Source organism: Echiichthys vipera (genome assembly GCF_963691815.1).
Source record: "Echiichthys vipera genome assembly, chromosome: X".
NCBI classification, from domain to species: domain Eukaryota; kingdom Metazoa; phylum Chordata; class Actinopteri; order Perciformes; family Trachinidae; genus Echiichthys; species Echiichthys vipera.
The window spans coordinates 27,921,899-27,948,334 of NC_139825.1; the positions used below are offsets into that span (position 1 = coordinate 27,921,899).

General features: G+C 41.8%; 1 protein-coding gene across 2 annotated transcripts in view; it reads left to right on the top strand.

Annotated features, from left to right (window-relative positions):
• Positions 1–26,436, top strand: part of col7a1 (collagen, type VII, alpha 1) — a 71,834-nt gene that overhangs the window by 18,909 nt on the left and 26,489 nt on the right. The window contains exons 13-80 of one of the 2 annotated variants that reach the window (XM_083939882.1): positions 371–487; positions 914–1,060; positions 1,173–1,298; positions 1,430–1,576; positions 2,471–2,593; positions 2,835–3,101; positions 4,176–4,319; positions 4,411–4,542; positions 4,966–5,112; positions 5,814–5,945; positions 6,037–6,186; positions 6,266–6,402; positions 6,506–6,632; positions 6,728–6,871; positions 7,229–7,398; positions 7,706–7,747; positions 7,854–7,880; positions 7,975–8,019; positions 8,139–8,258; positions 8,336–8,407; positions 8,494–8,529; positions 8,625–8,687; positions 8,864–8,938; positions 9,137–9,250; positions 11,049–11,075; positions 11,183–11,236; positions 11,343–11,414; positions 11,511–11,570; positions 12,370–12,405; positions 12,488–12,532; positions 13,341–13,376; positions 13,487–13,531; positions 13,663–13,698; positions 13,840–13,875; positions 14,006–14,038; positions 14,131–14,202; positions 14,329–14,385; positions 14,577–14,612; positions 14,695–14,775; positions 17,055–17,090; positions 17,214–17,258; positions 17,360–17,431; positions 17,555–17,599; positions 17,688–17,723; positions 17,901–17,942; positions 18,084–18,164; positions 18,331–18,366; positions 18,588–18,623; positions 18,848–18,928; positions 19,037–19,072; positions 19,693–19,764; positions 19,865–19,909; positions 20,265–20,300; positions 20,629–20,664; positions 21,192–21,296; positions 21,756–21,821; positions 22,239–22,274; positions 22,358–22,393; positions 22,489–22,536; positions 22,624–22,659; positions 23,587–23,712; positions 23,883–24,092; positions 24,170–24,205; positions 24,313–24,357; positions 24,465–24,581; positions 24,671–24,742; positions 25,636–25,680; positions 26,209–26,244. In XM_083939882.1, the coding sequence (XP_083796008.1) occupies positions 371–487; positions 914–1,060; positions 1,173–1,298; positions 1,430–1,576; positions 2,471–2,593; positions 2,835–3,101; positions 4,176–4,319; positions 4,411–4,542; positions 4,966–5,112; positions 5,814–5,945; positions 6,037–6,186; positions 6,266–6,402; positions 6,506–6,632; positions 6,728–6,871; positions 7,229–7,398; positions 7,706–7,747; positions 7,854–7,880; positions 7,975–8,019; positions 8,139–8,258; positions 8,336–8,407; positions 8,494–8,529; positions 8,625–8,687; positions 8,864–8,938; positions 9,137–9,250; positions 11,049–11,075; positions 11,183–11,236; positions 11,343–11,414; positions 11,511–11,570; positions 12,370–12,405; positions 12,488–12,532; positions 13,341–13,376; positions 13,487–13,531; positions 13,663–13,698; positions 13,840–13,875; positions 14,006–14,038; positions 14,131–14,202; positions 14,329–14,385; positions 14,577–14,612; positions 14,695–14,775; positions 17,055–17,090; positions 17,214–17,258; positions 17,360–17,431; positions 17,555–17,599; positions 17,688–17,723; positions 17,901–17,942; positions 18,084–18,164; positions 18,331–18,366; positions 18,588–18,623; positions 18,848–18,928; positions 19,037–19,072; positions 19,693–19,764; positions 19,865–19,909; positions 20,265–20,300; positions 20,629–20,664; positions 21,192–21,296; positions 21,756–21,821; positions 22,239–22,274; positions 22,358–22,393; positions 22,489–22,536; positions 22,624–22,659; positions 23,587–23,712; positions 23,883–24,092; positions 24,170–24,205; positions 24,313–24,357; positions 24,465–24,581; positions 24,671–24,742; positions 25,636–25,680; positions 26,209–26,244 (5,279 nt within the window). The remainder of the gene's footprint in view (positions 1–370; positions 488–913; positions 1,061–1,172; positions 1,299–1,429; positions 1,577–2,470; positions 2,594–2,834; positions 3,102–4,175; positions 4,320–4,410; positions 4,543–4,965; positions 5,113–5,813; positions 5,946–6,036; positions 6,187–6,265; positions 6,403–6,505; positions 6,633–6,727; positions 6,872–7,228; positions 7,399–7,705; positions 7,748–7,853; positions 7,881–7,974; positions 8,020–8,138; positions 8,259–8,335; positions 8,408–8,493; positions 8,530–8,624; positions 8,688–8,863; positions 8,939–9,136; positions 9,251–11,048; positions 11,076–11,182; positions 11,237–11,342; positions 11,415–11,510; positions 11,571–12,369; positions 12,406–12,487; positions 12,533–13,340; positions 13,377–13,486; positions 13,532–13,662; positions 13,699–13,839; positions 13,876–14,005; positions 14,039–14,130; positions 14,203–14,328; positions 14,386–14,576; positions 14,613–14,694; positions 14,776–17,054; positions 17,091–17,213; positions 17,259–17,359; positions 17,432–17,554; positions 17,600–17,687; positions 17,724–17,900; positions 17,943–18,083; positions 18,165–18,330; positions 18,367–18,587; positions 18,624–18,847; positions 18,929–19,036; positions 19,073–19,692; positions 19,765–19,864; positions 19,910–20,264; positions 20,301–20,628; positions 20,665–21,191; positions 21,297–21,755; positions 21,822–22,238; positions 22,275–22,357; positions 22,394–22,488; positions 22,537–22,623; positions 22,660–23,586; positions 23,713–23,882; positions 24,093–24,169; positions 24,206–24,312; positions 24,358–24,464; positions 24,582–24,670; positions 24,743–25,635; positions 25,681–26,208; positions 26,245–26,436) is intronic. The other variant, XM_083939883.1, reaches the window with a different exon arrangement.

The following is a 26,436-nucleotide window of genomic DNA, read 5'->3' on the forward strand; positions in this document are numbered from 1 at the left end:
TGGATGAAACGTCTTCCTAGACAAATAACCAAGTCCAGTTGCTTTTGACTGAAATTGCTTTGGAGATAACGATGACCTGGACAAATGAGAACATTCACAGGCTTACAGCCATGTGTTAGTTTTAGCTAAGCTTCTTTTTTCCCCCGCACAGAGCAGGGACTGAGGATTTTTTCACTTAGATTGAAATCACTTGAGAAACTGATCTCCTGTTGGCAGAAGGAATACATAATATAAAATCAGTAAACATGCACATACATTTCAGTGTTGTTTTTAAATCATGAAAAAATGTGAATCTGCCTGTTTAACATTTTTCAGATTTCATTTTTTTTTCATAATTACACATATATTATATCATGTGTCTTTCCCCCAGAGCAACAGGAACAGCAGGTGCTCAGAGCAGCTACCACTGGCCCGTCCACTATTCGCCTCACCTGGAGAATCATTCAGTCATCTCAAGGATACCGCCTGCAGTGGATGGCGGGGGAAGGTCAGACGTGCACGTACACCCACATTTGTCCCTTTTGCAGTCTTTTTGTACCTTACATGTAACATTCTGTGATTTTAAGGAGGACTGTGCAACATAGACATGTTATGAGCTATGATGTGCTAACACATGTCAAATCAAGCCTAAAAAAGGATCATGTTAATACAAAGTGGAGTTGTGTCAATTCTTATGTTGTGACAGATATTAATTTACATTGTTTGTGTTAATATAGACAGATAGATAACAGGGATGTTATGTGTACTGTGTCATTCTGACTTTGTAATAGTTTTATTAATACATGATTTTACTGAACTATAGCCAAATAATCCATTAAATGCCTGCTCTCCATCTAAGTTTCAGTTAAAAGGAAGTATCCACTGGTACTGTTGGGATGAATCCACTGATCTTGGACTGTTGCTTTATCTCCAGGAGGCTCTGTCCAAACCCTGACTTTTCCTAGAACCACTACCAGTTATGAGCTAACAGGCCTTCAGCCCAACACAGAATACATCATCACCCTGTACACCCTGTTCGAAGGTCGTGAAGAGGCCACTCCTGTCTCCACGACATCCAGAGGTAGGTAACTCAATCAGAGGAAATGGAACTCTGAATCCCAATCTAAATATGTATAAACATATTTGCACTTGTATTTACCTTTCATGAATGTCCTAATCCTATGGTGTTGCAGAGGAACAGCCAGTGGGGAGGGTGTCCAACCTGAGAGTTGTAGAGTCTCTGGGCAGTACTGTCAGACTTGGCTGGACTGGTGTAGCCGGGGCAACACAGTACCGCATCATTATCCTGAACACAGAAGGTACGCTGACCAACAGATTTTTATTAATCATTTTATTATTCATTATTCATTTCGATTTTTTTCTGCGTCCAATTAAGATCGAAGACATGCTTGTGAAAATACTGTTTTTTTTTTCTTTCACCTCATGTAAGCGGGATCAGAGGAAATACGGAGTATCCCTGGAAACCAGACGACCCTTGACCTCAGAGACCTGACAGTGGGAGTGTCGTACGGTGTTAGTGTCACAGCGCTGGTGGGAGAAAATGAAGGAGACCCAGTTACTGTCTACATTAAACCAGGTGGGAAGAGTAGTGACACTGTGCTGTTTTGTGATAGCAGATAACTAAAATGCCCATCTAATTTTTAATGCAATTCTTCCCCTACTTTGTTAGTTTATTTGTTTCTTTTTTTATCTTGACATTTGACAATAACTTTGCTGTTCATTCACACAGACACAGAGATAGCTGTTGTGATCCCTTATTAATCTTTAAATATCAACATCCCTGGATGTTTTAAATGTAACAGCTACTTTATATTAGTATATTCAGTAGCAGATTCATTTTTTTATTGTTCATTTTAAACAGGAGCGACAGACCTGGTTCAATTCGTTCACCTGTGACTAGCAAACCGTCACATACATAACCCCCTAGCTATAATTTAGATAATATTATAGACCCAAGACCAAACTGACTGAAGGCTGGGACTCTTGGAGAAAAAGTCACCATTACAAATCCATCTGCTACTTCAGCACCACAGATGAATAGATGGCATATATTATAGATATTTCAGAGCCATGGTCGGATGGCATTCCCACTTAAATCGCCTACTGAATTTATTATAGATCAATTGTGTTCCTAATGTCTTTTTTAACCATATTCAATTGAGTGTTTCTCATAATCAGACAAACTGTTGATCTAAGCTTAGATAAAAGAACATCCTCACCAAAAACATTCTATTCAATGAGTTTGTTATGTTTATTATGTATACCTGTGGATATCTTAATGAAGGCATTGTTCCCCAACATATCTATTTATATATTTCTTTGAAAGCCTATAGCCTGGGTTGGGGAATGATGTGCAACCTTTTCTGTATACCTGTTGTTCACCTAGAAGTGAAATATTTTGGTTTGCTTTCCAAAAAAGATTTATGCATTGAATTTTGCCACATTAGGTCCCGTATGCCTTTTATTTCAGAGCTTGGTGCAGGCAGAGTGACTAATCTCAGAGTGACAAACGCAAACAGTCGAAGACTTCGAATTGCCTGGACAGGTGCTCCTGGGGCAACAGGTTACAGGGTTACTTGGAGACAAGGCAACAGTAAGTGTTATATGCCGTTAATGTTTTTTATGTGAATTTATACTTTTGAATCCTGTTATTGTATTTGTCTTTTACATTGAATTGAAGATAGAGAAAAAACTGATTTATTTTCATCTTATTTCATGATCCTTTGAAAAACAGCAGAGTATAAAGCTGACTTTGTTTTATACCTTTACTTTACAGTCTTTTACAGTTTTTAATGTGCAAGATTTAATATTGTCCTTTATGTTCCTCGTTTCAGGTGCAGAGCAGTCTCGTATTGTGGGGGCCGAGGTCACAGCCTTCACCATCGACGGCCTGCAACCAGATGAGGAGCTGGTAATTGGTGTTGCATCTGTGGCTGATCAGCGTGTTGGAGAAGTGGTCACACTGACCAGTCGGACGAATCCCCACGGTGGATCAGTGTCTGGCCTTCGAATTGTGGACGTCACATCTCAGAGGATACGCATCTCATGGTCACGTTCCAGTAGAGCAACTGGCTATAAAGTCACTTGGCGCCGTGATGATGGTAAGCAATTATTAACCATTAATGATCAGTAGTTTCCAGACATAAGATACATCCATATCAGTGTTGATTGCTCTAAATATGCAAGGGAAGCTCAGCATCCCCTAAAATGTCACAAAAAAAAAAAGTGGTGAAATATATACTGCTGTGTACTAAATACGCCCTAGAAAGCCTTCATTTTTGTACAGAATCAGCTTCTTATCACAGGTAACCGGAGCAACTTCTCATTCATCGCCAAAGCGCCACAGCTTTACACAGTCGGACGCTCAGCTTCTACTGACTTCAATGGGGAAGCGTAGAGCGGGTTGTTCCACTGCAGCGAAACTAGACGCTCATTGGATAAATGCTGGGCTTTGTCCCGCCCATTGGACGCTCAGCGTCTCTGGGGCTCTATGGTACAGTGGGCTGGCCTGGACGCTCAGCTTCTGTATGATGATTGGATGAGCTCTCTGAGGCAGAATCCTTTTTTGATTGACAGCTAAATGAGCGAATCAGCGATCTTGAAGAATAAACATCCACCGGAACATTTTCCAAGTTTTTCATTCCGTTGTTCTGAACTAACTCGGAGACTTTACCGATCCCCAGAGACTTTGTCTTTGTAAAAAACAACTAGCGTTGTGTTTCGCAACTCTGTTCTGTCACTCTGCGGTTTCTTTCCCCAACGAGCAGCGGCAGCTTTGGAGCTTCATCCCCTGTCACAATCACTCATACTCACAGGCGGTCACACTTCACAGTTGCCTGGCGCAGCAGCTCCAGCTGGCCTAAGGCTGTTTAAGCAGCCTAGCTCTGCTGCCATTGAGAGGACAATGGTCAAGTCCCTGGAAAAGCCACCTAGTTGGTATAACAAGATATGAACAAGGAACGAAGGGTAGAATTTACATATAAATAAACAAACACATTTATGATGTATGCCGCAAAAATGAGCTTCCCTTCCTTGAAAGACCAGCAGCCGTCACTGATCCATATAAATGATAATGGGGCAATATGAAGAACAGGAAAAAGCTCAGTGTTTATCTATAGTTTGAGGAAGTCAACATTACTACATTTCCATCTCTTTGCTTTGTTTTGCCGGTGCAGGAGTTGAAACAACTCGTAACGTGGGCGCCGATGTCTCTTCCTTCACCATTGACGGACTACAGTCAGATTCAGCCTACAGCATATTAGTTTCTTCACTTTCTGGCTCTCGAGAGGGAAGTCCTTCCACCCTGAATATTAGAACAGGTACCACATTGAATCCGGTCTGAGAAACCTGGCTGAGTAGGGCAATACAAAATAAAATAATCAACTGATTCTTTCCTGTTCCAACCTTCAGAGGCAGATCAGTCTGTGGTTGGGACTGTAACGTCACTGCAAGTCCAGGAAGCCCGTGGAGAGGTTGTCCGAGTGACTTGGGTTGGTGTGCAGGGAGCAACAGCCTATCGTGTGTCTTGGAGGAGAATGGATGGTAATCATCTCATATAGATCTCACATCTTAGTGCAAGAATAATAGTTTCTTTCAAATCATCAATTTGCCAGTCAAGGGAGATTTTGCCCATTTAAAACCAGCTCTGTATCATGGCAATGTGGGCAGTGTGTGTAGATGAATAGTTTTTGGCTCCCCTTCTGTGGTGGAAAATTCAGTGGGGTCTCGTTGGACTCCTGGCAGACCTCCTTTGCCTTGAGCATCGTGCGCTGCAGCCCTGGGCCAAAGCTAAGCGCTGCTCATCTCCAGACACCGCCCACAGTGCCATGACATATAGCTTCATTTAAATCAGCAAAGTATCTCTTTTTATGTTTTAATGAGAAATAAGTTGCTTTCCTCTGTTATGCATGTTTTAAAGTAGGCACGGTGTGGTTCACTCACTATTACGACTATGTGCTGCTGTAGGTGGTGAACAGAGGAGTCAGCTGGTGGGTGGAGATGTGACGGCAGTGGAGTTAGACCGTTTGGACCCCGGAGCCCAGTACGAGGTGCAGGTCATGGCTTTAGTTCAAAACAGAGAGGGAACTCCTGTGTCTGTCAGAGTCACCACACGTAAGTCCTGTATTCCTATATTGAGAAATTATTTCATGGTTCCGGCACATTTTGATAATCCTTGTTAAGTGTATAGGCTGGAGAAAATAAACAAATGATGTTCAGCTTTGACATTACTTGGCGTTTATAAATAAAGTGTAACTCACAAATGCTGAGAATAACTTAAATGGAAAGAGTCTCTGTCTGTCTGTCCTTCGATTTTCTTGACAACTGTTCATCTGATCGACTTCACACTTGGCACTGGCCTAGCAGCATTGTGGGCGCAGCTCAGTCTCTGCTACATGCTACAGTCAGTCACAGACTTTTATTCCTGAAAGTAGCCTGGTCCCAAATAGCTAGCTGTTAGCAAAAGATGTGTATACTAGCATACATACTAACACTAGCAGCACCCTACCATTGCTAGGAGAAATAACTATGTCATGGCAGGTGTATTCAGGACACAAGAAAGCCCAATGTCCAGTGTCAGGTTGTTTGGATGAGCGATTCTCAAGAAATCTGCGAGCAGCAATACTGGCACGTTTTGAACGGGTACTGCACTTGTATAGTTGCTGAATATACAGTAGTCGAATATAACATACTGCATATTGCATTGCGGGCCTCAGTGATATCTACCTCAGTAAAATCTTGTATTTTAACAAATATTTTGGATGAAGTGTCAAATCGAAATTACCAATGCTCCTTCTTTGTATCCGTGTATACAGCCGGTGCCCCCACTCCCGCAGTAACTACCACAACTTTACGAGTGGCAGAGGTTTCCCGCGATTCTGTGAGGCTTGGCTGGACTCCACTATCAGGTGCCACAGGATATATTCTACGCTGGAGAGATGGGACAGGTAAAACATGTCATTATTCATGTTCTCATTTATTTATTGAAGGTTCTGCCTGCTCTTCACTCCTATCATTTTAACTGTTCATATCTCTCAGATACCGGTCCAGGCTTGTCTGTTACGCTCCCTGCTGCGTCCAGCTCTTACCAGGTGACTGGGCTGCGGTTGGGCCGTCGTTATCGCTTTACCGTGCAACCCACCTTTGAAACTGGATTGGGAACTGAGAGCTCTGTAGATGAACGCACTGGTAAGACACCAGCACATCCTCTTTTTTATATACTAACCATAAGAACCTTTTGATACCTTACAAACTTCTCTCTCTGCAGTGTGTGTGAGAGGGCGTCTGGACGTGGTGTTCCTGGTGCCAGCTTCTACTGATCGGATTAGTCTCGCAAGACCACTGCGGGAACTCCTCACAAGTGCAGCAGGGTCGCTCACTACTATCGGAGCCCGTGACTCTCAGGTACTGCTTTTGTATTCCCAAAACAGGGTCTGGAGAGGTACATTAGCTCACTTATTTTTAGCTGTCTACTGCCAACATTTTGATTATTTTCTGCCTGTTACAGGTGGGAGTTGTAGTATATGGTTACAGACCCAAAATATGGTTCCTGCTTAATCGCCATGGCAGGTCTGACACGCTTCTTCAAGAGATCCAGTCCACACCATTTGATGAAAGCCCTGGGAATAACATTGGTCAGTTTTTTCTCTCTCTCTTATGTGTCTCCTTTTCCATTTCTGCTCGGTATGTGTGTGTTAGGAGTTGTAATGTTGTCTATCTCCCTCTGCAGGCGAGGCTGTGACATACACCAGGCAGTACTTTCTGACCCCCTCAGCCGGACGGAGACCGAGGGTCCCCGGTGCTGTCGTCATCATCGCGGACAAAACATCAGCTGACAACCTGACTGTCGCAGCCAGTGGTCTCAGGGCTACAGGTGTGCTGGTTCACACTGCAGTCATCTTTGAATGAAACTAAGGGTTTACTTTAACCAGGTTGGATGCATCTACCTGCACCCACCAGATAACCATTGACTTCATCTGGACAATTTAGTTTTTAAGAAATCAGCCACAGAATGCAAGCTGATTCGCAAAACTAGAGTATTTGTCACTTGACAAATACTCTCATGTGGAACTTAAACAAGTTGAAGAACATGGAAAATGTTTGTGTGTGTGTCTTCTTTTGAAATCACAAGAACTTAACCTTTGTATTTTACAAAGCCTTCTGATACTTCACACACACATCCAAAAATTCACCTCTGTTTTGTGAATGTTTTGGTGTGTTTGTGTTCTAGGTGTGACAGTGTTAGCAGTGGGTATAGACCAGGCCAATACCGAGGAGCTACGTCGGGCAGTGACAGACGGCAGCACCCAGAACATCCTGTATGCCCGTGATGCAGCACAGCTGGACACCCTACACACTGATCTGGCAGACTTGCTTTGTGGCATTGCCAGAATACCAGAGGTTAGAAGAAACCTTTTAAAAAAAGCACATGTATTCATATGTTCATGTTTTTTCCTGCTTGTTGTTATCTGTGTACAAAAGAAATACTGATGGCCAAAACAACTAATTTTCCCATAATTGTTTTAATGCTGACTGTTTGACAAACAAATAACAACATAAGTAACATTTGGACCCAGGTTCCAACAAATATCGTTCATATGACTGTTTTTGTGGAAATATCATATCATATATGTAAGTATATAGTATTGTAATAAAGACTAAAAACGTTCTCACTTCAGTTTAATGTTTCTATCACTGTTATGTTTAGGGACCTACAGGTCCAGACCAGTGTACCACTCAGTGCCCTCAGGTAAGTTCTCTGACTTAGATAACTTTGATGACGACCTGAAACATCATTCAAGTTCTGATGGCTCCTCTTGCTTACTGATGAGTTTAATCTTTCCAATGACTTTTAGGGTGAGAGGGGACCACGTGGAGAGAAGGTAAGGTGCAGAAAGTTTGCTAAATGTCTTACCACTCTCCTCGTAATTTGTATTTTCAGCTGTTAAGGTACCATTTTTTTGTTTAACTCCACAGGGTGAGAGAGGCAGAGATGGTGTAGATGGACGCAAGGGAGATCCTGTAAGTCATCCATTTAGACTGATATATTAAGAGCAATGTACGCATTTTTCCAAAAACTGTGGATTGTAAGTACCGATGTGGTGTTCATATATGCGTGTGTGTGTGTGTGGGTTGTTTAGGGTCGTGATGGTCTGCCTGGTAGGGAAGGGCAAAGAGGTCCTGAAGGACGCCCAGGTACACCAGGCCAAACTGTCCCTATTGACCCCTCAGTGGGGGTGAAAGGAGAAAAGGGGGAGAGAGTGAGTACAGCTAAGGCTATTCCCAAACTATTCAAACATCCCTAATGAAGACTGAAGTGAAATTAATTCTGGTTTAGGGTTTTCCTGGAGTTGATGGAAGTCCAGGGTTGCCAGGACGACCAGGTTCCTCAGGAAATGCAGGGGTCCCGGTGAGTAGCGGGACCAGAACCCACGGTTGTTCATGCTGTTGTATTAGCATAGAGGTAACACAATGATATTGTTTTTGCGTCTACAGGGTTCGCAGGGCCTGCCTGGTATCAGAGGAGATCCAGTGAGTTACTCTCATTCTCCTGACCTGTAGCGTTGTTCATTGAATGTTTTGATATGAAGTACTGTGCTTCCTCAGTGTTTTTCCTATTGTTCTAGGGTGAAACAGGTGTGTCAGGGCCACAAGGGCCAGAAGGGCCAAAGGGCGGTAAAGGTGAAAGGGTGAGCTGAGCGATCATTTGCTAACCCACCTCACAAGTGTTTGTAGTTTCTTTGCGTCAGTTTGAAAGAGACGGTAGGAAGTGTGTGCGTGCGTGCGTGCGTGCGTGCGTGCGTGCGTGCGTGCGTGCGTGCGTGTGTGTTCGTTCGTTCGTTCAATGTGCTTTGATTTGCTTCAGGGTGAACCAGGCTCAACTATATCGGGAGGGGGTCTTCCAGGGAGGAAAGGAGAGGCAGGCATCCCGGGAATACCGGTAAGACAAACAAACTGGAGTGACTTCGACTCCACTCTTAAATGTGCTTCGTATGGCCTCATTTATCCTAATTTATCCTCACGCAAACGCTCCACACTCTTATCTGTAAAGTGATGTCCAGCTGCAGTAGACAGGTCAGGTGTAGCTGTCTAGAAAGTAATTTCTGTATACTAACCAGTGTTTGCGTGGTGTACTAAGGGTTCTCCTGGACGGCCAGGCAGCGATGCGGCCAAAGGTGCTGCCGGAGTCCCTGGGATACCTGGTCAGGACGGTCGTCCAGGTTTGCCAGGAACCCCAGGACTCTCCATCAAGGTTAGCCTCCTCCGCCCTGCTTCTCAACATCTCAGTCAATTTAGATAAGTGTCTTCAGTATAGACCCAGTCCCTATGTTTGTTTACTATAACTTCTGGATTGAAAATCTGTGTACATACAATTCAACAACGCAGAAGCAATAGACAACTGCATTAACTTTCAGTAACGTTCGGTTGGAGACCTGATTTACCTGTTGGGCTGCAGACTAAAGAAAATTACACCACCCAAAACTACTGTAGATGCTAGTCCGGCCACTGTGACAGATTGTGATTCATGCTAGCGAAATAACACAGTACACGACATAGGCAGCAAAAACGTCAGATACGGCGGGCAACCGTATTTAACTATATATCTTTACACGTTACAGTTACGGGTAAAAATGACAACAGAAATAAACAAGTTCGCCAATTTCACATATCTCTGCGATGTTAATCAAGCACCAGTTGTCTACTTGGAAGTGACTTTTGTTGTCATGGTGATTCATTCTATGCGACCTGTTTCATCAGGAGTTTCCTTTGAAAATACACTTGCCTCAAAGCCTTGAAGTGACAGAAAGGTTTCCATCACTCCTTAACTGAGATCAAATCATTCACTCTATCAGCCCAAAATTCTGATGTTGTGCAAGTGACGATTTTAAAACACAAGCTGTCTTTGAAACTGCCATGAGTGTCTTTGTGTGCAGATAAAGCTGTTTTACCGATGTTAGATGCTGTCATCCCTTTTGCACTGTGGAGTGACATATGAACCTGCCGGGTTGTTAAACATGAGTGTGTTGTGTTCAGTTTACTAACGTAAGCTGAAATTCAAATCATTCACTGCCATTTGGGGCCAAAAGCATGCAAAACTTGCTTCGGCTTTTACATATTCAGTTTGCAGGCATTACATTTGAAAGGAAGCATTTTACAGTCTTAAATACGCAGACAAATCTGTTGCTTTAAACTCTCTAAAGTAAAACAATATCCTGTCATCTTTGATTTCCCTTATGTTATTTTTGTCATGTTAACTAGAAATCAACTGCACTCTATTAGGGTTATTGTAGTGACAGATGCAGTCTTAAAAGTTGAGAAAAGTGCAGACACCCTCTCATTTAAATCTCTACATTCTATTAAAAAGATACTTTTCCTCAGCTTTCTCGAGGCATTTTAGAGACCTTAATGAATTCTCAATGAGTCCTTTTGCTTTTGGCCAAGATGAAGTCAAAATGTCAGAGTCATGCACATGGGGGCAGCATTGAGCTACTTAAGTATTTCTTCAGGGGAGGCTCAAGTATTTGTATGTGCCGGGAAGGCTGATATTTCAGTGTATGATTTTTCATTTCAAAAGTCATGTTTTTTTTCAACTTTTAAAAAAAGAGGACTGCATACATATTTCACTCTTTCTTTAGTTTCCACTGTATACAAATAGATAGTTGAGACACATGCTGAGGGTATTTCCAGTATAAATTGTGTTAGGACTCATTCTCTGGAAACTCGTATAAATCACATGGTTAAAAATTATTGTATTGATTGTCATTCCCAACTAACTGAAACCATGTTTAATTGCTCAGTTATGAAACAATGGTTTTCTGTGGATTAAGAAAAGAATGACCTTACTTAACTACTTATTTCTATTAGGTAAATAATGAATATTTTGTCCTGGCACTGTGTTATCATCGGCTTTTCCTTATATTAGTTTGCCTTAATGTTGAGATACTACAAGCATAAACATGGCTTGTTTGTATGTACACACATGAAGCATGTCAATGTCTTTCCTAACAACAACATTCAGCACCCCCCACCTCCCTTCTTTCTCTCTGCAGGGAGACCAGGGCAGCCCAGGAGAGAGGGTGAGTCATACCATCACCAGCATGTTCTCTTGGTGCAGAAATATCCTGAGGAGTGCACAAGCATAATGATTTTCAGCTCTTATCTCTCCCTCTCTCTTTGCTGACAGGGACCTCCAGGAGTTGGCAGCGGGGTGGCAGTGAAGGGCGAGAAGGGCTCCCCAGTAAGAGCTGTCAATAATTGCCAAATGTGCTGACATGTTTAGTTTGTAGATAACTCTGCAGGGGGGGTGGCTATTTTGCATTGACTAATTACATTTTTATTATCAGGGAACTCCAGCAGCTCTAGGGGCTCAGGGTCCTAGAGGGCTAGCAGGACCACAGGGAAGCAAGGGAGAAAAGGTAACTGCGGACTGATTCAATGTGGGATAGTCTGAGCATGTGAGGTGTTTATCCCTCATTAGACCTATAGAGTAACAGCTTGTGGTTGTTTTTCAGGGCGATGGAGGTGATGGGGCACCTGGACCTCCAGGCAAGCAAGGAGAGCCTGGGGACAGAGTAGGTTGAAAACACAGCTGTTTTTAGATGGCTGATGTCATGGTGGTGAATCTGTTTTTTTGCACTACAATACAGCAACTACTAAAAAAGCAATGACGGCGCATAACTTCTATGCCTGCACAATCGTCGTCACGCCATCACAATTTGAAAACATTTGGACCCAGACCCAGATATGTAACCTGGACCCAGATCTGTATCATATGGTGACAGAAATCACACAGATTTAGATTGGAGAATACCAATCAAAATCTAAATCCTGTGACTTCTGGAGTTTGTACAAAAATGATTTATGCCAAATTTCAAGTGGGAATAATCACAGTTATGGTGTGGTCATTTGAAGTCATCATGATTTTGTAGCACCAAGCTGCTTTGTGCATAAGCCATTAAAATAAGGTTGTAATCGCACAATAAGTTTAAGAATTGTAGATATTTATGTCAAACAGGTTGTATAATCATTTGCTTTTTCAGGGTCATGCAAGTGTTTTGTATTACATTTGTTGAATATTGGATAAAGTGGTAGAATGCATGCCATAACACATGTGGCCTATATGGGTGGGAAAAAATAAATATGGTTCTGTTCCTCACAGTTTAGGAGTTGTGAGCAAAAGTATAAAGTGCTTTATAAATGGCCACACGGTGGCACTTTCACAGTTAAAACCATTCAGTTCTTTTGTAGGCCATAGCCCAACTTTCACTGAAATTTGTCATGTCATGTTCCCTGCTATCACACAAATAAACAGGCTTAATTATAACCTTGTTGATGTAATTTATGATCCAGTATTTTGCTCATGTCTTTCAGGGTCCCCGTGGGCCTCCAGGAGAAATTGGTGGTAAGGTAAGAAAAAGGTAAGGAAAACCCCTTCTTTTATAAACTGTGGATAGAGAAATGACCTCTGTCATTCCTTTTATTCTGATAGGGGGACCGAGGACAGCCAGGTGAGCCTGGATCACAGGGAGACAGGGTGAGACAGTGTGTGTGTGTGTGTGTGTGTGTGTGTGTGTGTGTGTGTGTGTGTGTGTGTGTGTGTGTGTGTGTGTGTGTGTGTGTGTGTGTGTGTGTGTGTGTGTGTGTGTGTGTGTGTGTGTGTGTGTGTGTGTGTGTGTGTGTGTGTGTGTGTGTGTGTGGTGTGTGTGTGTGTGTTTTAATGACTATGGTCCATATTTACAGATATAGCATCATATTTAGCACTTTTTCAGCACAGTGAAAAACACATGTCAAGTTAAGAAATGTTAGGTGGAAAAGGGTGAAGACACAGCAGGCTGTAGCTTTACTGCTCTACTGGCTGTCTCTGTAAGTGGAAATGGCTGGTAAATTGAAGGGAATCCATCGATTTTGCACAAATAATACTTGATGAGCTCATGCAAGTTGAGAAGCTCTTATATTCGTTAGCAACAAACCGTCCCAACAATTGAAAAGTACAAAAATTGAAAACTGAATACCTACCCAACAAATGATGTCTGAAGAGTCGAATTTTCGGGTCCAGCCCTACTGTAGAGGCACTTTCTGCCCATATATAGTATAGTTGTGACATCACAACCCGTACAGAAGTCCTCGCTTAAAGACACTGTTTATGAATACAGGCTGTGGGCATTTCTCTGTGGATTGAGTGTTTTGATACTTTCTTAGAATTTAATGCTTTATGATTAAAAAAAACACAGGTTTTGTATGTTTTTTTGAGTCAAGTCAGCCTCCAGTTACAATGGTCACAGTCACAGAACATGCTGTTTGTTGAAAACAATCAGTGAATCTGGACATTTGTCTCTTTGCAGGGGGAGAGAGGACCGGCTGGTGAAACTGGGGAGAGAGTGAGTAGAGCTGTCTTGGCTCAGTTTTTAATTTAATCAAGTTCAACGGTTCACATCCTTTTCCTTTTAGTGGAACTGTGAGCTGTTGACTGAATAATGTTGTCTTGCAGGGGGACACAGGAAAGCCGGGCCTCGCAGGAACACCAGGGTTGAGAGTGAGTGACAGACTGCCATGTCTTATTGGCTAATGACACCTATGTGCCTTTTTGTCTCATATTTGCTGCATGGTCTGACTATTCTAAATGCATAGAGAGTCTCATGAATGAGTCTTTCCATTTGTCATCAGGGTTTACCCGGTCCCAATGGAGCAGCAGGAGAAAAGGTGAGACTGATTAAATTAGGTGTAATCATACAAGAAGCAGCAGGTCAATAGGAACACGGTTCCATCACAGAACATTTCATAATCTGATGTAATGAATTTTCAAGCAAAGATGAAGGGACAATTTCACCTGTCTGTTCTCAGGGAAATGAAGGTGGACGCGGGGAGCCAGGCAGAAGTGTGAGTGATCAGATAAGAAAAAATCATGACATATAATAATTCATCGTCCTTTCATTTAAGATATAAACTTAATGTCTGTGACTGTCTTCGTCTGTGATGATGTCCTTACTGTATTATTCAAATTATGCAGGTTCCAGGTTTTCCCGGGAAGAAAGGTGATCAGGTAAGATCAGATCAGTAAAATGTTTTAATTTTAGCAGAGCTAGCTGTTCCTCCACTCTGATAAGTTTCCTGTCCTTTGCTGTTCTCCTACAGGGGGACCGAGGCCTGCCTGGTTCCGAGGGGCCAAGAGGAGACAAAGGAGAGACGGGACAGAGAGGAGAGAAAGTAGGCAACCAAGATATAATGATGAATCTCTAGAAAATATGGAATTGTTTGTGTGTGCAGTTTGTGTGTGCTACTAACAGGTGAACATCTGTCTAAATGACACTTCCTTCTCTGTCATTTTGCAAGGGCTCTCCAGGATCAGGAGCGTCAGCTGTCGGACCTAAAGGAGAGCCGGGAGAGAGAGTAAATTCATTGCAACACCTCTTTAACAGAAAAACAAATGGCACAACCATGATGTTTACAGCTGCTGTGATATATTCCTGACAATATCATCCATTATTCATCATGAAACACTCCCTTGTGCCACCTGTCAGTGTAAGTCATGCCCCCAAAAACGCCCTGAAAATTACATAAAACATGTGCTCTTTCCTCAGGGAGTTCCTGGTGTCAGTGGAAGGCCAGGTGCCAAGGTGAGAGGCCGATCGTGTTTTTAGCCTCTCTGTTTAGTTCTGTATGTTTGATTGTCAAACTGGTCTTTCAACTGTTGTTTAGGGAGATCCAAGTGAACCAGGAGAGAGGGGAGAGAATGGGCGGCCAGGAATCCCAGGAAAGCCTGGTCTGCCTGGTAAAGAGGTAAGAATGGTGTGTGGTCTGTGAAAAGTAACACAACACCAATAATAACTACTCCCTCACACATGGGTGATAATTAAATGGCAGCTGTTTTGATAGTTGACTCATCGTTAAGGGGGGTCTGCTATTCTAATCTGCTACACTTTTTGTCAAACTCAGTGATTATGTCCTCACAGCCTTTTCTGTGTTTGCGCTTTGAAAAACATCTGATGCTCATACAGTACACAACACAGGTAAATGGAAAACAAACAAAGTGGATCAGACTGAGCCCCACAAAACTATTTCATTTGTGCTCATGCACAGGACAGGGGAAAGGCCAATGATGTGCAAAAAGACAGGCAGTGGGAGCGAGAGGGGCAGTAAATCTGGTGCATGCTAATTGTCTGAAGGTGCACTGGTGGTAAGGGTTTATTTGTTTGGGTGTTGAGCTCAAATATCAACAATCTTTCTACAGAAAAGCAGACTCCACTTTTTTAAAGGGATACTTTCCCAATTTTAAACCAGCTTGGTATTGTGGCAATGTGGGCAGTGTGTGCAGATGAACAGTGTATGGTTTCCTTTCGTGGTGGACCTAAGGAGTGTAGCAGCAGAGGTCCGCTGAAATTCACTTGACTCAAAACCAAACACGGTTCATCTGCACACACTGCCCACGTTGAGCTGTGTTTAAATCAGCAAAATATCTCTAAGTAATTTTTAGTAAAACATACCAATTATTCCTTTTGTGTTCCAGCTTCTTTAATGTGAGGATGTTCTGTTTTTACTGTTTTAAATCATTGTAAACAAAAAATGTCAACTTAGGCTCTGGGGGAATTTGCTTATTTTTTCTCAAATTTGTAACATGGTATAGAGCAAATGATTAATGAAGAAAATTGTCAGATTAATCAATAGTAAAAGTTAGTTTGTCATTGTTAGTTGCAGCTCGAGTGAGCTTATAATGTTATGGCTATTGTTTCTTTACACAGTGAAGTGAGACATTACATTGTACTATTGTAAAAAAAATAGTCAAGATGTTATTGCTATTGCATGTTTCTCTAATCCTAAGCCCCTTTCAAACATTGTTTATCCTTTAAATGTTTAGGAACATTTCCTGCATGATGGGATCGATATTCAGAGAAATCTGTACTGCCAATACCTCACTTTAAAGTGTAATTCTGGTGCAAAATCAACCCATGATCCCATGGATTTTTTTTCGCCGCTTGCATACATCAAATAATCCATCGAGACAGTTTTTTTCATGTAACAACTATTTACTGAGAAATCCGGGAGAGTCGCTTACAGCCAGACGTGGCTAACACTGAACACAGCTCGGGGCAGAACAGTGAAGGCATTAAAACGTTTTTTTAACCACTAATACTGCTCAAAATCAAAACCTTTGCTGTAGCATGATAAGAGTCCCTATACATAAAACAAAGCACTAGAAACGTAGTTAGTGAACATTTATTAAAAGATGGTTTTTGAAAGACTTACATATTGGCCCCGGTACCAGCTCCTCTTGAAGTGAAGTCCATTTAAGTCGATAACCAAATGCAATCCAAAAGGAATGACTCTATTGGTGCTTCGTTTTATGTGTAGGGACTCTTATCATGCTACTGCAAGGTTTGAGCAATGTTAGTGGTTAAAAAAGCCGTTTTAATGCCTTCCCCGTAATGCCTCTATCTAATCAGTGTTAGCCATGTCTGACTTTTAACAACTCTACGGGATTTCTCCGTTAATAGTTTATACACGAAATAAACTTTCTCGGTGGCTTATTTGATGTATGTAAAAGACCATGATTTGGTGGCGGAATTACATTTAAGGAACATTTCAGCAAACTTTTGTTCCTGAAAACAAAAGTAGATGCATTCCGCTGCAAACACATACATCTGGCCTTGCCCCATCTTCCTCTTCTGCTGGACCGTACCATCTACTCCTGCTGGAACGTACCATCTACTCCTGCATTGTCCTGGCATGTCTGAAAATTCCGGAGATGGAAATGTTCTTAAATGTAGTGCATGTGTGAAGCGGTGCCTAAAAGTTATCCCAGTAATAAACTATGTGTGAAAGAGGCTTTAGATCAGTCCATCTGTTAAGCTTTCTTCTGTTCCTTCCAACATGCGTCTCTTTCTAAAGATGCCATTTTAGAGGTAAAACAACACTTTGTGTGACAAAATGACATGAAATTCTCTATTTATTTTGTTTATGTTCTCTGACCCTCTACTCATGCTGTAGATTTTGAGATGTAATGCCAGTAAGGTTTCCTACTCAGTTCAAATGAATACAGTATTTCTACTTGTGTTTTATAGGGAGATAGAGGAGAGAAGGGTGACGAAGGCACTCCTGTAAGTGTGATCTCTTCTTCTTATTGATGCCAACATTTCAATGTCAACTCTCTTCTTAAAAAGTGTGTTTATTTGTAAAGATTAGTGTGAAATGTCACTGCAGAATGTCTATTTTTTCATCAGGGGGAATCTGGCCTTCCAGGGAAGACAGGAGAAAGAGGACTGAGGGTAGGACAAGTGTCTTTGAGTTTTCACTCTTATACTTAAAGTTGACCCTAGAACATCAATGGAAAGTTCAGTTAACGGACATATTTAATTGACCCCCTCAGGGACTGGCTGGTCAGCCAGGACGATTAGGAGAGAAAGGAGACATGGGAGACCCAGGAGAGCACGGACGAAATGTGAGGCACACATTTATGTATCCTCATACAGACAGCTTTTCAATATGCTCTAGTGATTCTCTACTGAAGTCTGTGAGGAAGGTCAGCTGCTCAGCATATTTATTGATCCGTGTTCGATTATAGGGCAGCCCTGGACCCGCGGGACCAAGAGGAGAGAAAGGAGAACTGGTTTGTTGTCTGCTTTGTTTCTCCAATGTGTTTATATAACTTTTTATATACTGTAAGTGGGTTAACATATTTCCCTCTCTTCTTCAAGGGACTACAAGGGCCTCCAGGACTGCCAGGAAAAGTTGTGAGTGTGTCTCACTCTACTATATGTCTAAATCAAAATGAACCATTATGATGAATCATGAACCATTTCTAGCCTAGTCAACTAGAATTAGAAATTTCAGTCTGCAGCATATTTCATTGAAGTAATTTCCCACAACTCAATCCAACCCAATTCTGAAACATTTGTTCTCTTTAACAGGCAGACATCCAGGGCCAACTGAGAGGAGAGAGAGGAGAGAAGGTATGTACTTTACCTGTGAAGAGTGTGTCACTTGCAATAAGTATCGCCCCAAATCCGTATTTGTAGTTATAGCAGACACACTTTGGAATAACTCTCAAAAAGTTAGTCGTAGTTAGTAATTTACATCACTGTTATTTTCAGGGTGATGCTGGCGACCCAGGAGAGCATGGCAGCAAAGGTGCAAAAGGCGAAGCGGCGGCTCCTGGAGCCCCAGGGCTACGAGTGAGTTTGCCTCATTCTTACAATTTGTACATGCTTCTGTGAGTGTCCAATAAACCACTGTACAGTGTATGCATCTGTATGCACGCTGACCCCTGTCCCTGTTGATTTGGTATGCGTGACTGATGATCCTTTGTGACTTCTTGTTCTTTCCTCAATGCCTGTAAAGGGTCCTGAGGGACAACGAGGGCCTGCAGGCTCAAGAGTGAGTTTGCTTTCTGTCACTGCTTCTCTACTTCAATTGTCTCGCGCTCTCTCTCTCTCTCTCTCTCTCTCTCTCTCTCTCTCTCTCTCGCTCTCTCTCTCTCTCTCTCTCTATATATATATATATATATATATATATATATATCATAACTAGATATCTGTAAATACCTAAATTATTGGTTTCCTTTCACACACATTTTACATAATTTTAATGTTTTCCAGGGCGATGTGGGGGAAAGAGGAGCACCTGGAGAGAAGGTTTGAAGTCAACGAGTGTGGCTGGTCCTCACAATCTCACCTGCTGAACTGATCATTTTATCAATATTGGAAACAAAATAAACTGGCAGGTCTCGCTATCCTTCATTCCACCGGATTCTGTTAGAGTCCTAGTGGGATGAAGCGCATAGAGTCTGGCAGAAAGCTTCTTACTGTAGGCTTTAATGTCAATGTGGTTTTCTAACCCTTAACATCTATGTGATCAGGGAGAAAGGGGAACATCCGGGTTAGATGGACGTCCTGGTTTGGACGGTAAACCAGGTGCGGCTGGACCACCTGGCCAGCGGGTACATGCCATCTTTTCCCCAAACATACAACACATTGTATGCAAAGCCTCACTGGGTGGTGAATGTGTGACACTGATACAATGCATTTGTTTTTTCTTTGTGTTACAGGGGGATCCTGGGAAACAGGGGGATCCAGGGAGAGACGTGAGTTTATTTTTTCCTGTGGGGTTGTTTGAGAAACGCGACTGGTCCTTTGTATTAGTTATCTGTAGTCATATGAAAATAAATGCTGAAAGATTTGTTTGTGTTATACTCACTTCCTAGTGAGGTATACATTTCTTCGGTAAGTAGTTTAAAAACTGTATTGAACACATTTTCAGGTTACTCGTCTGCCTCTGAATTGCCGTCACATATTTTCACTTTATGTGTACGTGCTGCAGAGGGCACTGTGGACGTTCAGCCTTCACTCCTGTGGTCAGTTGCATAAGCCGATTGTAGGGAAAGATGTCTCTAGGCCAGTCCAGTTTCACAGGACACTGTTGTAAAATAGACTAAAATATTGATTCTGAAAACTGCTCAATTTACAGTTTAGTTGAAGAATCTAATTCCTCTTTTAAGGGGCAGACACATGGCAGCTATATCAATGCTCCTGTACATCCAAAACAAACTATCATGCTTTGTTTTGTCGCACTTTATCTAATAAATTACAAATTTTAAACTCTCCTTTTGACTGTTCTTACATCCCCACAATGTAGTGCAAAATGTGTGCAGATCTAAATAGCAGGGATTAAAGCATTGTGATGTATTTTGGGTTGATTGACCAGGGTTTACCAGGACTTAGAGGGGAACAGGGCCCACCAGGGCCTGTTGGGCCTCCAGGTACTGCAGGAACACCTGTAAGTACACACAAACCTTTATTTCATCTGTTTTACATCCGTTTTTGACCACATTTATTTACAGTAGTTGTGTGCCCTCATCCTTGTTGTTATATTTCAGGGTAAAGCAGGTGAAGATGGCAAACCTGGTCCTTCTGGAAAAATGGTAACTCCTTACTATACCTTTCCTGACCTGATGTACTTCAGCATCTTGAATTTAATAGCCACTCTCCTTGACATACTGTAATACGACACGTTGCACATTTTATCAATGATTTAGGCAGAATATGAATCTTGCTCAGTAGTGCTAGTTTATTTCTCTCAGTGTGTCTCTCAATCATTCTTTAATTTGGTAATGGTTTTGACAATAAAGCAGAGAGGACATTTATTTCAGTGTATGCTACATAAGGGCTTAAGTGAGTCTCCAGCAGTGGCACTGAATTACCTGAGTGCACCTGCTGCAGACCAGCCATTATTCAGTTTGTTGTTTGTTCAAGTCTGCAATACATTTTGTTTTGAAGGGTGAGGATGGTGTACCAGGTGAAGATGGGAGAAAGGTTTGTAGCTCTTCTTTTCAATTAAAGAAAACCAAAACATTTTACTGTTCGACACATTTATCTACAAAGATATTTTCTCATGAATGTTGTTTTGTAAAGTGGTCTCTTAAAGTGCCTCATCTTTGATAAAATACTATGTTATTTTGCAGTGCTATTCATACTACAGGACACACCTCATGTAAAATCACCAAACAAAATAACCTAATATTTAAATCTAACAATGCTTTAGCGATGTAGGATTAGTGTCTTTTTAGAGTACTTCATGGAGATTTTGCTTATTATGTCTGCATTTCTTTGTGACTGTGACTCTGCTGTCTTTAATCTGCAGGGTGACAAAGGAGAATCAGGAGCAGCTGGAAGAGATGTCAGTTATGCCAAATTTCCTTTATATCGTTATCTTTTTCCGTTCAGTTGTCAGTTTTTTTCCCCATGCTGTTATTTGTCCTGTCAACCTGTCCTGTCTCACGCCCTGCTTTCTGTATTGATCCTTCACTTTATTATATTATATATCAGCTTTCCTCCTCTTTTCATCACTTTCTCACTCAAGTGTGTATTTATCAACCATAGTTTGCTCTGACATTGACATTACCATCACACTCTTGCTCACTGCTGAATCAATAGGCTTCTCAGAAGTGGCTATATAAATTCACAAGCCTCTAATGATCAAGCCTAGCCTTTAAGAGGGAGCCACTTCTGAGAGGAATCCAGAGAGGCACCAAATGTCAGTGTGCTGTTTTCATGTGCAAATTCACATTAATTATCTCAAGAACATCAGTGGAGGGGTGGCAGCGGCCACCTGCTTTGATTTTATAGTTCAGCCTCTACTATAGCACAGCGCAGGAGGAAGTAACCCTGTGTAGAGAGAGTTGTGTAATCGCGTGTGTTTTCCAGGGCCGGGACGGACAGAAAGGAGACCGGGGCCTTGCTGGGTCTGTCGGACCCTCTGGCCCTTCGGGGCCTCCTGGAGTACCTGGCAGCATTGGTCCTCCTGGACAGGTGCAACCTTTGTAGACCAGAGAGTATATATAAAGATGGACGACAAGTCTCTATTTCCTTCCACTGTACAAAAGTGAAGCTAAGATATTCCAGATACGGGTGCTATCACCTCGGTCATTTGCAGGCAGAGTCTGAGCAGTAGGGAACAACCAATCCGTTCATAGCTGTCAGTCATGCCGTTTCACCCAGTTTTTAAGTATAAAATAGATTATTATAGTCAAACTTATCAGAAATATAAACACTTTCTAAAATTGCAAATAAACTATTTGACGAGGGGGCGGGATTTATGATCTTTACCGCAGTTAGCCATCAGGGGGCAGTCGAGACATTTTGGCTTCACTTTTCGGGAGCAGTCATGTCGTCCATCTTTATATAGATTCTATGATTCAGATACATTTGAAATATATTATGAATGAGAATTACAGTTTGTCATCTTTACTACTATACACTGTTGCTCAGGTGGTGTATGTTAAAGGAGCTGAAGCAGCACCAATCCCAGGCCCGCAAGGGCCTCCGGGAACCCCTGTAAGTATGCATGACTTCGCAGCATTCTGACATTGTTGTTAATTATATTTTATAAATGCATATTACAGTCATTGCTTTTCCTTTAGCGTAGTGTGCTAGGAACGATATGAACGCTTCAAGGCCTAATGTGCATTAATGGAGGATGAAATCATTATACACACAAAAAAGTCTGTGTGTAATTATGTTTTCATATGATTGTTTCCTTATGCAAACTATTAGAGAAAAGGTAATTTTAAAGCATAAGAAGGCAGGAAACGTCTGGCTCTTGTGTGGTCATATTGTCCCCAGCAGCATGGCTTTCCCACATGTAGCTGAGGAGATGTGTGTTTTATCTATATCTGTTGCTGTATGCTACAGCAGCCCTCCCACAGTCTTATCTGTTGATGCTTTTATCATTGTCCTTGCTCTGTCCTTCAGGGTGTACCAGGGATCCCTGGAGCTACGGGAACCAGAGTAAGTTGTAGTTGTCAGTGTTGGTCTCAATTTGCTGTGGATTATTATTATTATTTATGACCTTCAATCTTTCTTTGTTCTAGGGGGAAAGAGGTCCAACTGGTCTCAAAGGTGATGCTGTAAGTTAATCTTCCATTCCTATTTTATTGAAGGTGTGACATGAGTGAGGTTTCATTTGTTTTCTGTTGACACTTTGATATCTTTTTATTGGCAGGGAGACCCAGGAGAGGACGGGGCGCCGGGCAAACCTGGGACAGCAGTGGTTAGTCATAGGCACATCACCTGTCATGACGTCAGCACATCACTTGTCATGACTCATCTGTGACTGTTTATGTATTTCTCTTACCAGGATGTACAGAAGGCCCTGGCCAACCTTGGAATTCAGGTAAGAGGACTGCCACACAAATAGGATTAGCACTTTGAAGGGATCATATCATGAAAAACTATTTTTTCAGTGCTTGTGCAAATTAGGTATCTAGTGCCTACCAACCCACAAATGGGATTCAACAAGCCGTTCAGATGTCACACGCAGGTTCATGAGAATCTACATTGACTCTTGTATAGGAGATTAAATTTCACAAAAATACATTTGGCAAACTGTAGATTCCCATAAGGACGGTAAAACCGTATTTGTGTTCATTCCTAACAGCCTTAATCTCAGTTATTACTCTAATTAATCTATGTATGGATGTATGGATGATTGTTTTAGCCTACTAGTCTGGTTCATCCTGGAACTTGTGCTCATTGTTTTTTATTTGTTCTTCCTTCTTGCATGTATCATCATTCTGTTTAAAGCTTTCAGATGTATTTATAACTTTCAGCGTCAATTAGTTTTAAAACAAAAATGTCCTTGATCCAGTAAAAGTGGATTAACAATATTGCCATGTTCAAATATGGGATTTGGCTCTTGGTTTATGGGCATAATAAAAATAGGACTGCAAGTTGTTAAACCCCACAGCAGCATGTGGGGCTTGATGTTATAGACATAGACCAACAGACGAAGGTTTATGACTGAATTAGAACTTCTCACTTCTCAGAATAAACGTTGCCCCAACAGTGTTGAGGAGTTTGCAAACTTCATTTAGTTTTCCTGCAGATGAAAAACTCCCACAGTAAAACAATATATTTCAAAGTTTTTGTGCATGATTCGAACGCATGTGGAGCATAAGAAAATAGACCACTGACTACAAGCAATTCTCCAGCTGCTGAGATGAAATCTGAGTTACTGGTCTTTAACTGATGCAAGCATTTCCCAGACAGGCTTTTTATAAAGCTTTTGCCAACCTTTTTCTTATTTCTTCTCTCCTCACAGGTGTCTGATCTGAAGGTGGTTGTGGACAGGAAGGACATACAACCAAGTTCTACAGTGCTGAAGGCAGCAAAAGGTGAAAAAGGAAACATGGGTGAACCTGGATCGAGAGGACTATCTGGTGCAGATGTAAGTATGGCTAAGGGCATCTTGGAGGCTTACAGCGAAAAATAATAATAATAATAATAATCACGATCCCCAGTAAGATCATAGTAAGTCCAGATGGTGCACTGCATTTTGATTTTTGTCAAAAAGTCTTTGAATTTTAGATTTGTTCATCATTTCCTGTTGTGCACCAGGGTCCCCGTGGTTTTCAAGGCGAGAGAGGAGCAAAAGGGGATCAGGGGGAGCAAGGCGTCGTTGGACCAGCTGGGCCTCCAGGTAGAGCCATTGGACACCAAGGACCAGAGGGACCCAGAGGGCCTCCTGGAGAGTCAGGCAAACCAGGAATACCAGGAGTTCCTGGGCGAGCTGGGGAACTGGGTGAGGCTGGAAGACCTGGAGATAAGGTGAGTTGAGTAAACAAATGAAGATTTTTCATTGACTGAACACGAGTCTGCTAATATCCTGTGTAACTGTATTTCAGGGGTCGACAGGAGAGAAAGGTGACAAAGGAGAAGTTGTAAGTGTTTATATCACATTAACATTGTTTATTTTGGTACTCTGCATAAAGGTATTGAGAATACATTGTTTTATGTAAATATTACCATGATTTCTTCTGTATTTTAGGGTAAAATGGGGCTAACAGGAGCAGCAGGCCCACCAGGTCAAAAGGTACATTTCTTCTCATTGTTGATTGAAGCAGATTACATTATTTTTAAATATAAGATATCCGTACATAGAATGCAATTCATAAGCATTTGTGTGTGTATGTACTGTAGGGAGCATCTGCTGACTCAGTACTGATTGGTACGCCTGGAGTCAGAGGTCCTCCAGGAACCATAGGGCCGAAGGGAGAGCCTGGTGCTGCAGGATCACCGGGACCTCAAGGAGAACAAGTAAGATTTACACATAATACAACATCATATTTCATCTCATGCTGTCATTTTTCTATAAACAAATGAGCTACTTCCAATGTGTCTCACAGGGTTTCTCAGGATCTCGTGGTGATAAAGGAGACAGAGGGCAGTCTGGAGAAAAAGGGCGTGATGGCTCACAGGTGAGCTGGCTCTCCAGTGTAATCTAGATTACAATATTGTAATAATCACAGACTTCTTAAGTGAGAATTTGGATCTTACTCACTTAAGACTAGGGGTACGTCCACACGATAGAAATGCGACCTTTTTTTTCTCAATCGTTCTTAAAAAGATTTCCGTCGCCAAAGACTCAGCTCAAGAAATATCTGGGCCCACACGAAACCATCTTAAAACGCTGTAATACACATGCCAGACCTGGACGTGGCGCTGTAACTATAACCAACAAAGGAGAAGAAGAAAGGGAGAGCCGCTGTTGTATATAATCATAATACAAACACCGGAGACTTTCTTGCCAAATCTGGCGACTTCCCAAAACCTCATCCATCCTAGAGACTGTCGACTGTTTCTGGTGTTATATGAGACTTTTGTGGTGTTTTGGACTCTGATGCATAAATCACTCTGTAGTCACTCCTAAACGAGCAGCAGGTGATGCTGTGAGTCCCTTGCCCATCCCAAAGCACTCACAGGCGGCGGTTCTCATGTGTCGTTAAAAGTCTTGAAAGTTTGTGAATTTCAGGGGAAAAATTAAGGCTCTGAAAGTTTTTGAGAGTAGACACAAATAGATATGGTTCATTGAAACTGCTTGAATTAGTTTTTTACAATAATATAAGTTGAAGTTCTTTCGGACATCTGGTGCTCCAGTACTCCAGATGTCGTTCGTCTGCACACACTGGCCACACTGCCATGACACAGAGCTGAATTTAAATCAGCAAAGTATCTCTTTAATTAAACACTTGTATCAGATCAGTACTCTGTATGTGAAAAGGTCGGATTATGCAACCCTTCTCAAGACATGATGAAGAACTATTTAAAAATATTTATTTTACAGGAAGCAACCTGTGTTTTATCATTTCAGGGAACACCAGGAGAACCAGGAAAACCTGGTCAGGATGGGAAACCGGTAAGTGTGAAGTACTGGATGTGAGCTAAGTTATACGCCTAAGTTATACGCCTTTTTTTTTTTTTTTTAATAGAGCATAATATTGTAATGACTTTCATGGTTTAGAGACACTTGTGTTATTATATAGTGAATATGCCTTTCAACAGACTTGGTAAGTGTTTTTTTCATATATATTCATACAGTCATTAATATATATTAAATAATGTATAAATTCTTGCATATTTCCCTGTAAATTATTTACAATACTGTAAAAAGTAAATATAGATGTATTAATTCATATGAAAGTCTTGATGCCCCTGTTCAGCTTTTTGAAAATATGAAACCAGCAGGATTCCAGTTAACATCAGATGTTTCATATTTTTCATTACCATAGTATTTACTGTGATCACTAAAAGCCCAAACACAAATGATACACTGTGTGTTTTTAAGTGTGTGGTCAGTTTGCAGGAATAAATTAAAATAAAGTAGAGGAAAGGTATTTAGCACTTCCTCACACTTTTTATTTTCCTTCCCTCCATGTTGGAGCAGGGCCCAACAGGGCCCGCTGGTCCTCGAGGCCAACCAGTGAGTAACCAGTAACCCAGCAAAGGGGCCTCCTCTTAGGCTTGATCTTCAGAGCAAACCACTGGGTTGGCTAATAGAGCTCTCTTTTCCCCCTTCTGGGCTGAGGCTTCATAGATCCTTAGACAGTAATCTTTTGCAGCTGTGCGGCTGATACCTCGCTGTCTTACTCCCTCTCTCTCCTCACATGTGTCT